The sequence below is a fragment of the Dendrobates tinctorius genome, unplaced genomic scaffold, assembly GCF_039654945.1.
Source record: "Dendrobates tinctorius isolate UK_male_01 unplaced genomic scaffold, ASM3965494v1 ptg000070l, whole genome shotgun sequence".
In the NCBI taxonomy this organism is placed as follows: domain Eukaryota; kingdom Metazoa; phylum Chordata; class Amphibia; order Anura; family Dendrobatidae; genus Dendrobates; species Dendrobates tinctorius.
Genome location: NW_027361738.1, coordinates 47,128,829 through 47,145,729, shown reverse-complemented (window position 1 = coordinate 47,145,729; position 16,901 = coordinate 47,128,829). Strand labels below are relative to the sequence as shown.

The 16,901-nt window shown below is 41.8% G+C and overlaps 1 protein-coding gene across 1 annotated transcript; it reads left to right on the top strand.

The window, feature by feature from the left end:
• Positions 1–5,371: 5,371 nt before the first annotated feature.
• Positions 5,372–13,284, top strand: LOC141095875 (microtubule-associated serine/threonine-protein kinase 3-like). Its single transcript, XM_073582252.1, has 11 exons — positions 5,372–5,710; positions 5,811–5,943; positions 6,091–6,256; positions 6,387–6,488; positions 10,668–10,790; positions 10,939–11,048; positions 11,139–11,230; positions 11,582–11,667; positions 12,711–12,791; positions 12,935–13,015; positions 13,172–13,284. Exons 1-11 carry the CDS (start codon positions 5,484–5,486, stop codon positions 13,282–13,284), a joined length of 1,314 nt encoding a protein of 437 aa, XP_073438353.1. The 5' UTR covers positions 5,372–5,483.
• Positions 13,285–16,901: the final 3,617 nt, after the last annotated feature.

The window sequence follows — 16,901 nt, the reverse complement described above, 5'->3', positions numbered from 1 at the left end:
TTCTTCAGATAAACTTGAGGAGTTGGCACTACTCCAGGGGATTCTTACCATCTATGCCCCTGACAATGTGCTACCAATACCCGATGGCGTCCTCAGCTTCACTTACCGGCTGGTTATGAAGCTAGTGAGAGACTGCCTGACCAAACACCAACAAGGTCGTATAAGCTCAGAATATCTTGAGCATTTACAGATGAACATCAGGACATCAGTACAACAGGTAAGTAACAAACAATCTGGGCAAAGCATATAAAACAATAATGGATAATATTCATAAAATACAAGCTGGGGAGGGGGGCAGTGATAGCGTGGGCCCGCGTGCTCTACAATGCCAGGGCTGAATTTTACTCCCAGTCTACCCTGGTGACAATATGTAAAAAAACTAAATGTTTACACATGTAAAGAATATTTAGCATCCAAAACCTGGTTAAAATAATTTTTGGGGAAAGACGGATATAAAAGCCTGATCAGAAGAGCAAAGCCATGCTTTTCCCTCGTTCTCTGATTCTGGTTCTCATGCTCAACCCATAATGTTACCACCTTAATTGTTACTAGAATGTTGCTAGGCAACTTCTCTTTATGGTAAACTACCCCTTTAACCCCTTCAGCACCTTGCGATTTTCCGTTTTTGTGCTTTCGTTGTTTTGCTCCCCTTCTTCTCAGAGCCATAACATTTTTTTACCATCAATATAGCCTATGAGGGCTTGTTTATTGCAGGCCGAGTTGTAGTTTTAAATTACACCATAGATTACATATATTGTACTTGAAAACGGGGAAAAAAATTCAAGTGTGGTAAAATTGCAAAAAAGTGCAATTCCATATTTTTTTTTTTAATTTAAAATGTTCACTAAATGCTAAACCTGACCTGGTAATATGATATTACAGGACAGTATGCGAATGCAGATACCAAACATGTATAGGTCCTTTTTTTTAATTAAGTGGTGGGAAAAACATCTGAACGCCGGCCATGAGTCGGTGTTCATAAAAGATCAATGGACAGACACACTGGTCTTCTGCCGACCCCCGGCTGTCATGACAACCCATCGCAACCCCAGAATATGTGACAAGGGCGCTAATGAGCGAGACTTGTGACACGGTTTCAGTCAGCACGTGTGATATGCAGTTGTCAGTGATTGACAGCAGCATTTAAGTGGTTGACAGCCGAAATCCATCTGCATCTATTTACGGGACATGACAGCTGATCACATCATCAACTGTCATGTGCGGGTAGAGATGCGGGCTCTGGTGCTGCCTAAAAAAGACAGGGACACAACCTTGGATGTAACTATACTTTTAAAGTTGTAACTGGGTTAAGATTCCATCCCCGGATTCCATGATGACATCACTGATGACATGTTAACATTCCACCACAAGATTCCACTATGACATCACAATGCACCACCACTACCTACCCAAGTGCTTACTGCCCAGGTGTCATTGTTGTCAGTGATTGGCTATGAAGCTAGTGATATACTGACTGCGCTTGGATTTGTTTGAAATGTCTGGAATTTCTTCAGATAATCTTGAGGAGTTGGCACTACTCCAGGGGATTCTTACCATCTATGCCCCTGCCCATGTGCTACCACTACCCGATGGCGTCCTCAGCTTCACTTACGGGCTGGTTATGAAGCTAGTGAGCGACTGCCTGACCAAACACCAACAAGGTCGTATAAGCTCAGAATATCTTGAGCATTTATATATGAACATCAGGACATTAGTACAACAGGCAACAGACAATCTGGGCAAAGCATATAACAATAATAATGAATAATATTCACAGCACATGAAAGAATAATGAATAATATTTATAAAATACAAGTTTATTTACATGAAATATGTATTTTGGCAGAGAGCGATATAATTTATAGCTTATAAGAAATATCCATATATGTATTACTTGTAGCTGTAGATTGCAGGAGTAAAATGGTGACAGAAATAGCATCCTATATTCTCTACTTTCTCTCATGATTTTCCTTTTTTGTTTATTTCCATTTTTATAGGCTGAAGAAAGATCCCAATGTGGAGATTTGGCCTTTTTTAAACAATTGGCCCAACATTTCCTGTATGTACTAGAGTTTATTGCCCGCCCACTGAAGCATTTGGTAAGAATCCGTCATCTTCTATATCTCAGGTCTTTCTTCTCTGATCTTCTCCAGATTACTAGTCATATAGCAGATTGTCATATTTCTCATTTTAGAAGCCCCCTGTCCGCTCCAGGCAGATACAGGATCTTTTATGGCAGCCTGTCTCTGCTCCATCCTCTGTGGTGACAGTCTGTACTGTGCTCAGTGGTGCGGACCTTTTATATCACATCGGTCTCGCTTTATCTTCACAATCTTCCTTCTTGTAAATGCTGCAGTTATGGTAATAGAAGTGATTGGAGAACTGTTGTATATACAAGCTCCTTATATATTAATGTGGATTTACTGGACGGAGCGGCCGTGTATATTCCCCGCCATTATGTAAATCCAGGTTTAGTCTGTTCTGTCTTTTGTGTACTGTAATTTAGTATTTGTGAATTGTTATATTAATTGCACATATTATATCCATCAGGAAACACCGGCCGGTGACTCCAAAGAGGGGCAACACCGAAATATCGCTGACCCCAATACCAGTGAGCCAGGGCTAAAAAGTGATCTGATTGAAGGTAAGCTGATCATCTCGCATTCCTACAAATATTAATATTATGGAGACACCAGAGAATATATAAATTTACTCTTCATCCTCTGTATGAGGCCGGTGACGGCTCCTGAGCCTCCTATAGACTGTAATGGAGAGGGCTCATGCAATTCTGAAAACCCCTCTGGTTCTCTCTTCTGGGATCTTCTCAGCCCCAAAATGCACAGAGGACCTAACAAGGTCCCCATCCAAGTCATTGTCAGGTCCCGAACAATCACACATTTATGGTAGAGTATATCTATCTATGGATGTGCCATAAGTATATACAGTATGTGCAGAATATCCATAGAACTAGTATTATACCATTTACTTGTCTTTCCTTCCTTATATCGATGTGTTATATATTCAGTACTGCTATCGTCTAATACATGATGTCTCATTATTTTATCATTATATTAGAGACAACTGAGCCGGCAACTGCTGAAGGTGGAATATCTGAGACACCAGAGATCCCCGAATCTGCCAGTGTAAGTATCAGAGAAAACATCTGCATATCATCAGATAATGGGGTATGAATTACACATCACATGTTACACCCCAGAGTACAGTGGGTTAACTCTATTCTTAATGTAGATTGGACCTATTATTATTATTCCTGTCTCCTCTGTGTGATGTCCCTTACCATCCCCTCCATACAATGATACATGTGTATGGAGAATATCCCTATAATATAACAGTGTCTGGGGAGCGTCCTGCTGGTATCATGTCCTCTACATCTGCTGCAGTGTAATCAGTGTGAACAGAATGTAGGGAAGTTCCTGCATCTGCAGCTTTTATTTTCCTGCAACTTATATGTCTTATTGTCATTTCTTATTCTTCTAGACCGTGATCAGATCATTGACCCCTATGAGAAAACCAAGTAAGAGCGACTATACCCAGATCAAAGAGATCAGCAGTGGATCTTATGGGTGAGCGTTATGTATAATCTACATTTTTCCCAAACTCCTTATGATGATGCCTCAGTCTATATGTCCTGCCTTATGGAAATTCCTGTATATGAGTCTATATCTAAATGTTACTGTATTCCAAGATCTGTAACATTTTTATTTTCTCATCCCATAGAGCTTTGTAAGGACTTGTTTTTGGTGTGTCGAGCTGTTGGTATCGGTACCACTTTGCAATAGATCTAATCTACATCTAGTCATCTACTCCACATCTATTTGTCCCGATGCAGCTCAGTTATGATGTGATATGTATGAAAACCTCCTATAAGGGCTCAGACGCACTTGCGAGAGACTCGCACAATTCTGGTGCCAGTCTCACATGGAAACCTGGCACAGCCGCCGGCACTGGGACTGGAGTGTGCGGCTACATGTATCTCTATGCAGCCGCACGCTCCGGCCCCAGTGCCGGCTGCAGTGCTGGGTTTTCATGCGATAGACTAGCACGAGAATCATGCGAGTCTCTCGTAAGTGAGTATGAGCCTTAAGTGATCATTTATGATGAGCTATTTTGTGTATTTTCAGACATTAATTTCTAGTGACGGCCATACATCTAGTATTAACTATTAGTGATGAGCGAGTATACTCGTTACTCGAGTTTTCTGAGCATGCTCGGGTGTTCTCCGAGTAGTTTGGGTGTGGTTGGAGATTTAGCTTGTGTCGCCGTAGCTGCATGATTTGCGGCTCCTAGACAGCCTGAATACATGTGAGGATTTCCTAACAAACAGGCATTCCTCCTCACGTGTATTCAGGCTGTCTAGCAGCCACAAATCATGCAGCTGCAGCGACACAAACTAAATCTCCGAGCACGCCAAACTACTCAGAGAACACCCGAGCATGCTCAGAAAACTCGAGTAACGAGCATACTCGCTCATTACTATTAACTATTACTACAGAAGATGATTTGACATATAGACAGACTGTTAGTAAGAATTCTGTATAAATTATGGATTTTTCTCCTCTACAGGGCCGTCCACTTAGTGCGTCATAAAGACACAAACAAGGTATTCGCCATGAAGAAACAAGCAAGGAGTAACCTGCATTATCCATTCGATCTTAAACTGGCCTATCAGGAAAGGGACATCGCAATATTCGCTGATTGTCCCTTTGTTGTCTCCACGCTTTGTTCCTTCCTAACTAAACACCATCTGTGTATGGTCATGGACTTTGAAGCAGGTAAGACATATCCATTGTAGCTATATTCAGCCCATATCTGCTTAAATATATAAAGCTACCAATGTATTTATATCTCATTATTCTACATGCTCAGAAGAACAGTTTAGGAAGGTTACATCTTTCTGACAGATAATAATTTTCATTGCTTCTTATTGCATTTTTTTCTGATCTTGGGGCAACAAAAACACTGCAATTCCATCTGAGTTTATTTTTTGATTATTTATTATGAATGGAGAAAAAGTGATTTTTATATTTAATTTTCTTTCCCCAAATATTTTTGCTATTTTATTTTTTAGTCTCCATAAGGGACCTGAACTTGCGATAATATAATCGTAATTACTATGTACTGCAATATGGGCATTGCAGAATATGGTGAAAATCTTGGTCTCCTATGAAGCCGAGCTACACACTGACCTTCACAGAAGCACCATAATGGCAAGGATAGTAGTCTTCTGCAGACACTCAGCAGCCATAGCAAACCACTGACATGGAATGGGGGCGGTGAGTGCTTAGAGCAGCTCGCCTACAGGTCACCTGCTGGAAATGCCGCTGTCAGAGATTGACAGTGCAATGTAAGAGTTTACCAGCAGGGGGCAGATCTCAGCTCTCTTTTTGTATAGGATTACTCTGCAGTATACAGTATACGCTCTACATCACACAGTGTATCTCTATGATTGACTCCCTGCCCCAATGTCTCAGCTTATTTCTCATTCACACTCATCATGTGTAATTTACATTGTAACAAACCCTCACCTGTCATATTTGCTTTCTGCTCTAGGAGGAGACTGTGGCAGTCTCGTAAAGTTATATGGTCGTTTACCCCTCGCCTTGGCCCGCTTGTACATTGCAGAAACGGTTGTTGCTGTGGAATATCTGCACAGCTTTGGTGTGGTTCACCGAGACCTGAAGCCTGGAAAGTAAGTGAACGCTGCAGTATAATAAAGGGACAGACAGTTATAGTTTGGTATACAGTCTGTGGGGTAATACTTAGGGCTGACAATATCTTTTCTTTTACAGCCTCATGATATCATCAACTGGACATATCAAAGTCACCGATTTTGGGCTTTCAAAACTCGGACTCATGAGACCAACATCAGACATTTATAAGGCTCGAACTGAAGACATCACCAGAGAGTTTCCTGATGATGGGGTTAGCTATACATAAAAAACTTATTCTTTACAGATCTGATCTATTTCTACTTCTCTGATATTTTCTCACATAGAAAACTTTTCCACTGATATTACTTGTCACAGTTATTTTCATTGATCATCTTCTCATTGTTCTGTTGGTTTCCAGACTAGTGGCACCTTGTATTATACAGCCCCAGAAGTCATCTTACGGAAGGGCTATGGAAGGCCTGTTGACTGGTGGTCACTAGGGATCATCATATATAAATTTCTTACTGGCCATGTGCCATTTAAAGGAGGATGCACAAGTGATCTTTTCAACAGTATCACCACGGGTAAGTAAAATAATCTGAATGCTGTGTGATGCCACAGTAATTTGATTCAGTTGTTAGGTTCATTCTTTGGTTTAGTTACTTGTTGTTTTTGATGAGATTTTTTCTGTAATATTTACTTTTTATATAACAGATGACATCACTTTGAAATTACAAAAGCGTGCTCTTCATCCCCATGCTCAAAGCATCATTACTCAGCTACTCATAAAAGATCCAACACAGAGACTCGGGACAGGTAATATATATATAAAGCTCAATGTGTGAATGTATGTATGTGTGTGTATATCCGGAATAGGCATCTGCACCGTCGCAGCTACAGCCACAAAATTTGGCACAGTCACACGTCTGGACCCCGAGAGAGTCCTAAGCTATGTTGTGGGCCGAAAGTTTAACCCTGCGCGTTCCAATTCACCAAACAATTTTGCCCCTATCTACATAATGGGGAAAGAGTGTATGCGTGTCAAGCCCCGCCCCTCATATGATGTCACAATGGTTGCCATGGCGACGCTGATGTCATCATAGGTTGCAAGCCCCGCCACACATTGATGTCATAATGGTTGACTATGGGATGGAGGATGTGTGATGGGTATATGGGCACTGGACTATGGGATGGAGGATATACAGTGGGGAAAAAAAGTATTTAGTCAGTCAGCAATAGTGCAAGTTCCACCACTTAAAAAGATGAGAGGCGTCTGTAATTTACATCATAGGTAGACCTCAACTATGGGAGACAAACTGAGAAAAAAAAATCCAGAAAATCACATTGTCTGTTTTTTTTCATTTTATTTGCATATTATGGTGGAAAATAAGTATTTGGTCAGAAACAAAATTTCATCTCAATACTTTGTGATATATCCTTTGTTGGCAATGACAGAGGTCAAACGTTTTCTGTAAGTCTTCACAAGGTTGCCACACACTGTTGTTGGTATGTTGGCCCATTCCTCCATGCAGATCTCCTCTAGAGCAGTGATGTTTTTGGCTTTTCGCTTGGCAACACGGACTTTCAACTCCCTCCAAAGGTTTTCTATAGGGTTGAGATCTGGAGACTGGCTAGGCCACTCCAGGACCTTGAAATGCTTCTTACGAAGCCACTCCTTCGTTGCCCTGGCGGTGTGCTTTGGATCATTGTCATGTTGAAAGACCCAGCCACGTTTCATCTTCAATGCCCTTGCTGATGGAAGGAGGTTTGCACTCAAAATCTCACGATACATGGCCCCATTCATTCTTTCATGTACCCGGATCAGTCGTCCTGGCCCCTTTGCAGAGAAACAGCCCCAAAGCATGATGTTTCCACCACCATGCTTTACAGTAGGTATGGTGTTTGATGGATGCAACTCAGTATTCTTTTTCCTCCAAACACGACAAGTTGTGTTTCTACCAAACAGTTCCAGTTTGGTTTCATCAGACCATAGGACATTCTCCCAAAACTCCTCTGGATCATCCAAATGCTCTCTAGCAAACTTCAGACGGACCTGGACATGTACAGGCTTAAGCAGTGGGACACGTCTGGCACTGCAGGATCTGAGTCCATGGTGGCATAGTGTGTTACTTATGGTAGGCCTTGTTACATTGGTCCCAGCTCTCTGCAGTTCATTCACTAGGTCCCCCCGCGTGGTTCTGGGATTTTTGCTCACCGTTCTTGTGATCATTCTGACCCCACGGGGTGGGATTTTGCGTGGAGCACCAGATCGAGGGAGATTATCAGTGGTCTTGTATGTCTTCCATTTTCTAATTATTGCTCCCACAGTTGATTTCTTCACTCCAAGCTGGTTGGCTATTGCAGATTCAGTCTTCCCAGCCTGGTGCAGGGCTACAATTTTGTTTCTGGTGTCCTTTGACAGCTCTTTGGTCTTCACCATAGTGGAGTTTGGAGTCAGACTGTTTGAGGGTGTGCACAGGTGTCTTTTTATACTGATAACAAGTTTAAACAGGTGCCATTACTACAGGTAATGAGTGGAGGAAAGAGGAGACTCTTAAAGAAGAAGTTACTGGTCTGTGAGAGCCAGAAATCTTGATTGCTTGTTTCTGACCAAATACTTATTTTCCACCATAATATGCAAATAAAATGAAAAAAACAGACAATGTGATTTTCTAGATTTTTTTTTCTCAGTTTGTCTCCCATAGTTGAGGTCTACCTATGATGTAAATTACAGACGCCTCTCATCTTTTTAAGTGGTGGAACTTGCACTATTGCTGACTGACTAAATACTTTTTTTCCCCACTGTATATGACGGGTATATGGGCATGGGACTATGGGATGGAGAATATGTATGATGGGTATATAGGCATGGGACTGAGATGAAGGATGTGTGATGGGTATATGGGCCCTACACTATGGGATTGCGAACATGTATGATGGGTATATGGGCATGGGACTATGGGATGGAGGATGTGTGATGGGTATATGGGCATGGGACTATGGGATGGAGGATGTGTGATGGGTATATGGGCACTGGACTATGGGATGGAGGATATGTATGACGGGTATATGGGCACGGGACTATGGCATGGCGGATATGTATGATGGGTACATGGGCACTGGACTTGGGATGGAGGATATGTATGATGGGTATATAGGCATGGGACTATGAGATGAAGGATGTGTGATAGGTATATGGGCACTAGACTATGGGATTGCGAATATGTATGATGGGTATATGGGCATGGGACTATGGGATGAAGGATGTGTGATGGGTATATGGGCATGGGACTATGGGATGGAGGATGTGTGATGGGTATATGGGCACGGGCCTATGGGATCGTGGATATGTATGATGGGTATATGGGCATGGGACTATGGGATGAAGGATGTGTGATGGGTATATGGGCATGGGACTATGGGATGGAGGATATGTATGATGGGTATATGGGCACGGGCCTATGGGATCGTGGATATGTATGATGGGTATATGGGAACGGGACTATGGGATGGAGGTTAATTATAATTTTCTATAACTAACCACAGTTAGTTAGTATGCCCGGGCAGCACAGGGCTCTTCAGCTAGTCTAATGTATAAAGCTCAATGTGTGCATGTATGTATGTATGTGTGTGTGTGTGTGTATGTCCGGGATAGGCATCCGCACCGTCGCAGCTACAGCCACAAAATTTGGCACAGTCACACGTCTGGACCCCGAGAGAGTCCTAAGCTATGTTGTGAGGCTAAATCTTAACCCCACGCGTTCCAATTCACCAAACAATTTTGCCCCATCTACATAATGGGGAAACAGTGTGTGTGTCAAGCCCCGCCCCTCATTATGTCATAATGGTTGCCATGGCGATGCTGATGTCATCATAGGTTGCAAGCCCTGCCGCTCACTATGATGTCATAATGGTTGACTATGGGAGGGAGGATGTGTGATGGGTATATGGGCACTGGACTATGGGATGGATGATATGTATGACGGGTATATGGGCACGGGACTATGGGTTGACGGATATGTATGATGGGTATATGGGCACTGGACTATGGGATGGAGGATATGTATTATGGGTATATGGGCATGGGACTATGGCATGGAGGATATGTATGACGGGGATATGGACACGGGACTATGGGATGGAGGATATGTATGAGGGGTATATGGGCACGGGCCTATGGGATGGAGGCTGTGATGGGTATATGGGCATGGGACTATGAGATGAGGGATGTGTGATGGGTATATGGGCACTCGACTAAGGGATCGTGGATATGTATGATGGGTATATGGGCATGGGATTATGGGATGGAGGATATGTATGATGGGTATATGGGCATGGGACTATGAGATGGAGGAAAAGTATGATGGGTATATGGGCACTCGACTATGGGATGGAGGATATGTATGATGGGTATATGGGCACGGGACTATGGGATGGCGGATATGTATGATGGGTATATGGGCATGGGACTATGGGATGGAGGATATGTATGATGGGTATATGGGCATGGGACTATGGGATGGATATGTATGATGGGTATATGGGCACTTGACTATGGGATGGCGGATATGTATGATTGGTATATGGGCACGGGACTATGGGATGGAGGATATGTATGATGGGTATATGGGCATGGGACTATGGGATGGAGGATGTGTGATGGGTATATGGGCATGGGACTATGGGATGGAGGATAATTATAATTTGCTATAACTAACCAGTTAGTTACTATGCCCGGGCAGCGCCGGGCTCTTCAGCTAGTATATATATATATAAGTATTAATGACTTATAGCTCCTCTGTGACCTGACAAATAGATAATTTCCATGAGCATCAGCACTGAGGTCTCTGCATTAACTTCTTGTCCATTCCCCATTCTTCATGCCATGACTTACAGTATATTTTGGATCTGCTCTGTCTTTAGTTTAGATTAACATAAAATGTACAGTCTTCCTAACATCGTCTGGATCACTTTTTTCTTGTCTTCCGTTTCCAGGAGGAGCAAATGAAATCAAGAGTCATCCATTCCTGAGTGAGTTAGATTTTGAGAATCTTGAAAATCACGAGCCAGAGTTTAGGCCAATTCTTATGTCACAGGAGGACACCCGCTACTTTCCCAGTAAGTAGAATGAGACGTCATGTGGTTAAAGCTGCCATTTGTCTTGTCTTTCATTTTATGTGACAATATGTTCCTATCATTATTAGTAATAACATGGTGACTGTCTGTGATTATATTATTAATCTCTGATAATACTTGTACTTTGTAGCTGGCATTGAGAGACCCAAACATACTGATTCAGATGAGGGTGACACAAGTGAAGTCAGTGATTGGCCAGAAAGCCTAAACTATGTATCATCTTCTCAAAGACTTTCTAAGGTAAGTACTGTATGTGATCAGTAAATCCACAAAACTATAACTACAAATAATATTAAAATACTCCATATAATTTTACTCTGTGAATTTTAGCTATATGCAACCAAGACCAGGATGATGAGCAATGAAGATCATGAGCCATCTCCAGATTGTTTTCTAGAGACCAGCACACAACACTCAGAAGTGTGAGTAGATTATTATTATGGGGTATAGTACTGATATATCTTCAGAATACTAAATACAAGATGCGTATGGCACAATACAAAATCCAGAACCCACTGCCCCATGATTGATCATCACTGTAGGGTCTGGCTTGTGATAACGCTGGTGATAACAGTTGATCATTGTGACCAGCCTTTCATTTCCATTTCATTAAAGCCCTTTATTACTAGTTATTCTTCATTCTTGCTGATAGAAGGCAGTCCTGTGCAAGGTATCCCCTCCATTTTGTCCAAGTGTCCTATTTGCCCATACAGAAGTCTTTTTATTTTTAATTGCTTCACTTGTTATTTATTTCTTTTTCTTCTACCAAACAGGCAGAAAGAATCTTCTCCTACTAGAAATGATGGTGATAACCAGTGCTTCAATACTGAAAACAAGTCACCCTCTCCCATATTGTCAGGTATGTGCAGGTCTATAGGACATCTTGTTGTCGCCACTGATCAAAAGGTGTAATGTAAATGTTACAGGAGGGCTCAGAAAATCACTGCTTTTTTGTGCCTTTAAAATAAACAACAATCCAACACTTTAATGTATAAAATTCTCACTCTTTTGTGCTGCGCATTAAAGGTATAAGGGGCCATACAGTCTGGTGCCTGATACTGATCACGAATACTCTGCTCATGGCTCGAACAGGCCCCAACTAACCCTATATATACCCTTAATCTGACACAGAAGTTTTAAGTAATGGATTATATGATAACACTGCCTCAGCTAATGTCATATTGAATTTAAACCTGTCACCAGATTTTTCCCATATAACCTAAGACCACCACCTTTCAGCTCTGTGTTACAGCAGTCTGGAATTTCTGTATATAAGTCTCCAAGCCGCCCTTAAAAAAAACAAAAAAGGACATTTTATTATACTCACCGATGGCGCAGTCCAGGCTGATGGGCGTCACTGTTATTGATCCGGAGCCTCCTCTCTTCTTGCAATGCCGTTCTTCTCTGCTTCATGTGGAAGATGCATCCTATGCCTTCCACACAGTGTTGCCCCATCACATTCCTGCACAGGCACACTGCCCTCTGCCCTGCTGAAGGCAGATCAAAATACTGCAGTGCGCATGCGCCGGTGCTCTTTGGCCCTTTCTCATGTATGCGCATTGCTTTCTGTGGTTGAAAAAACACTGCAAAAATGCTGAAAGAACTGACATGATGCAGATTTCAAAAACACTGCAGCTAGATCCAGCTAGGAAAAAAAAACTAGTTTTGGCAAGAGATTTCTGACCTCTCTTAGCTTTTGCTATCACTGCTTATAAGTGCAAAAATTCTGCATGTGAACATAGCCTTATGGTGCAATGCCAGAATCCCAGTACTATAAGGTACAAAAGTAAAATAACTCTACTAGATAAAGATATGACTCTAATCTTATGACTTGATATGAATCTAATCTTATAAGAGTTTATCATTGACTTGTTTTTCTTCCTTTTTAATGTGATTTTCCAGTTGAGAAGAAAAATAAATCTGCATTAAACCTGGGAGAAGAGAAAAACCCAGAAATAGTACCAGAGACAGAACCTAGCAGAGGTAAGTGTGACGATAAGGTCTATGTTGTCTGATGTCGGTGAGAGAATAATTCACGAGGACGATATATTATATGTCAAAGGTGGGATTTTCACATCTATGACTGACAATGATCATTGACTTGTTTTTCTTACATGAATTTCCAGTTGAGACGAAAAATACATCTGCAATAAAACTGGGAGACGATCAAGACCCAGAAATAGTCCCAGAGACAGAACCTAGCAGAGGTAAGTGTGACAATAAGGTCTATATTGTCTGATGTCGGCGACTGAGAATAATTCACGAGGAGGATATATTATATATCAATGGTTGGATTTTCACATCTATGACTGACAATGATCATTGACATGTTTTTCTTAATTTTTTTTTATATGAATTTCCAGTTGTATTTTTCATCTCATCTGGATTAAACCTGGGAGAAGAGCAAGACCAAGAAATAGTTGCAGAGACAGAGCCTAGCAGAGGTAAGTGTGACAATAAGGTTTATGTGGTCTGATATCAGCGACATAATTCATGAGGAGGATATATTATATTTAGTGATGAGCGAGTGTGCTTGTTACTCAAGTTTTCCGAGCATGCTCGGGTGTTCCCTGAGTATTTTGAGCGTGTTCGTGAATTAAGTTTTAGTCCCCAGAGCTGCATGATTTGCAGCTCCTAGACAGCCTGAATACATGTGGGGATTTCCTAAAAACAACAGGCAATCCCTACATGTACACAGGCTGTCTAGGAGCCTCAAATCATGCAGCTGCGGGGACTACAAATTAATTCACAAGCACACTCAAAATGCTTGGAGAACACCGGAGCATGCTCGGAAAACTCGAGTAACGAGCACACTCGCTCCTCACTATATGTCATTGGTGGGATTTTCACATCTATGACTGACAATGATCATTGACTTGTTTTTCTTTTTTACATGAATTTCCAGTTGAGACAAAAAATACATCTGCACTAAGACTGGGAGAAGATCAAGACCCAGAAATAGTCCCAGAGACAGAACCTAGCAGAGGTAAGTGTGACAATAAGGTCTATGTTGTCTGATGTCGGCGATTGAGAATTAGTCACGAGGAGGAGATGTTAACTCCCAGTGGGTACGATTGTCATATGTATGACTGACAATGATCACTGACTTGTTTTTTTTACTTTTTATATGAATTTCTAGTTGAGAAGAAAAATAACTCTGCAATAAAACTGGTAGAAAAGCAAAATGCCAAAATAGTAGAAGAGCGAGAACCTAGAAGACGTAAGTGTGATAATAAGGTCTATGTTGTTTGATGATGGCCAGTGAGAATAATTCATGTGGAGAAGATGTTATCTGTCAGTGGTGGGATTGTCACATGTATGATGAGTGACAATGATCCTGTTCCTCTGCACGGATAAGATTTCTCTACCGTCCTGCCACAATGACACCAAAGCAGTATCCTCTAATATGGAGTCCCAGTACTTACATTAGTTTTATATCTCTTCTCCTAGGATCCCTCTTCCCCCGGATTATATCATCCTGTCGGCGTGGATTATCCAGGGCCGCTCACAGCATCAGAAGATGCATTTGTCCAATCTGTGATTAGGGCACCATAGACATCTAGTACAGCAAGTCCATCATCAAAGCTGTACTTGGGCAGCACGGTGGCTCAGTGGTTAGCACTGTTAGTTTGCAGCACTGGGATCCTGGGTTTAAATGTCACTAAGGAAAACATCTGCAAGGAGTTTGTATGTTCTCCCCGTGTTTGCGTGGGTTTCCTCCGGGTACTCCGGTTTCCTCCCACACTCCAAAGACATATTGATAAATAAAAATTCTGAATTAATTAATGTTCCTTTGTAATAGAATTTTTCTGAAACATGTCATACCAATACTGTACGTCGTACAGGTTTGAAGAATCCTCATGAAGTTTTGTCTTTTCACTAAACATGTATGTACTGTAGTGTGGTGGGGTAATATACTTCCCTACTGCTGTCTTCTCTGGGATCAAGCTCTGTCCGGCTCCTGTTTTGTGTGATGTCATTGCTACATACATAGGTTGAAAAAAGACCTAAGTCCATCAAGTTTAACCTTTTTTCACCAATTGTCCATTTTGTCACTACATTAAATATAACCCACAATGTTATGTGTATTGAGGAAATCATCCAGCCCTGGTTAAAAGCTGTTGTAGTGTCTGCTATTACTAGTTCTTGTAGTTGGGCATTCCACAGTGTGACTGCTCTAACTGTAAATAACCCTTTCCTATTTAGCTGTCGGAATCACCTGTCATCGCTCTTCAGACTCTTCGGCTCACTTTATGCTCTCGGTGTGAGCCACAAGTCTCTTCTATAATGGGAGCCTATGGGGCCATGTTCTGACGCTCCATAGGCTTACACTGTTAAAGCCACATCCGGGTTACATAGAGCGCAGTGTGACCCGGTCTGTCTGGAGAGCGGTGACATCACTCAGAAGAGGAGATAACAGCGCTAGATACCAGAGAACTCGGTGCTAGGTGAATATATTAACACACACTACACTACAGACCAGAGGTGTTGCTAGGGTCCTAAAAGATTAGGGGCTCAGCTCCAAAGTACATGTCTTCTTATATGACCCCTCGCGACTTATAAGAGGGTTTGTACATACATATATAGGTGGATGTGCCACATGCACAATAGTATATATTTTTTGTAGTTAGTTAGATGATCTAGTCGGGGGACATAGATGAGACTAGTCCAGTTCTGCCTCCAGCGCCGCAGCATTTCCGAGAAAAATATAAATGAGACAACTTGTCATCTCTATAGTGATATTCTCGTGCTGATAATACAGTGACTTTATTGAAACTACAACTCACATCTCAGAAAATGATACATTGTGAGAATCAGACTCTCATCTCATAAATCATGCTCTTATTAGACAAATGTGCTTCAGGACTATGATGAATATTTATTAAAAAAAACAGGTATAGATGTCCAACAATACAAAAAGGACAAATTAGTGGGTGAGCCAGTGAAGGAGCCCCAATAGTACAAAGGCACCAATATTTATATGGCATAACAAAATACAAAAGGAGGACCCGTACAGGTATATAAAGCATACAAAAGTCACATAACATAAAGCTCAAAGTGCCTACCAAACACCCGACGCTCGTTTCACAAATGCTTCACCAGGGGTGGTGTGTGGGACTGTGGGCTAGGTATTTAACGTGCATAAACATAAAGCAACATATGAGTAAGTGTATAGTAGTTACCTCACATATAATGGAGACACACATGATCTACCACAGACGCCAGCACTCCAATGAGCAGCAGCCAATCATATGAGCCACTGATGGCATGACATCAGACCACTTAAGGGCCCAGTGCACTCATTTACGACTCATGAAAAAATAGAATATCCCAAAGCGGCAGTCAGATGACCATCGTATCAGAATGGCTCGTACATACTGAGTAGAGGATGAGTCAATGGAACTCAATGAAAAGGCCCTATGTAGAGCATACCTACAGTCATGGCCAAAAGTGTTGGCATCCTTGAAATTATTCCAGAAAATGAAGTATTGCTCCCAGAAAATTATTGCAATTACACATGGTTTGTTATACACGTTTATTCCCTTTATGTGTATTGCAACGACTGCAAACCAGGAGGACATTTTAATACTCTGTCCTAATTTTGCTAGTAAGGAAGAATCCTGAAATCAAGACTATTCATTTTTTTTTGCACACTGCTTTGTTGTAGCAGTCCATTATTGGACCTGTACACGCCACCCAAATACAGCGGCCTGTAGCCGGCGCTGTCTTTTTTCCAAAGCACAAAGAAGAACCTTTTCTTGTCTCAGTCTATTTTCTTGAAAAATACCAGGAATTCTATTTTCTTTCGAATGTTTTATGTAATGGGCTCATTTTAATTTATTGAATATATTTTTGACTTGCCCCCAGAGGCCGTGGGGTACTCAGTGCTGGGCCCGTTGATTACAACGGGAGATGTCAGTGGCAGTGACCTGGTCCATGGCCTCAGGCGGTCAATGTAAAAAGGGGTAGAGTGATGGGGATGAAGTTGTTGAGATGATTCGTGGCACCACCAGTGGTTCTCTGGTCAGTTTGACCAGCGCTGCAGGGTTGCTTCTCTGGGACAGATGGTGTGTGCAGCAATGATGTTGTAGC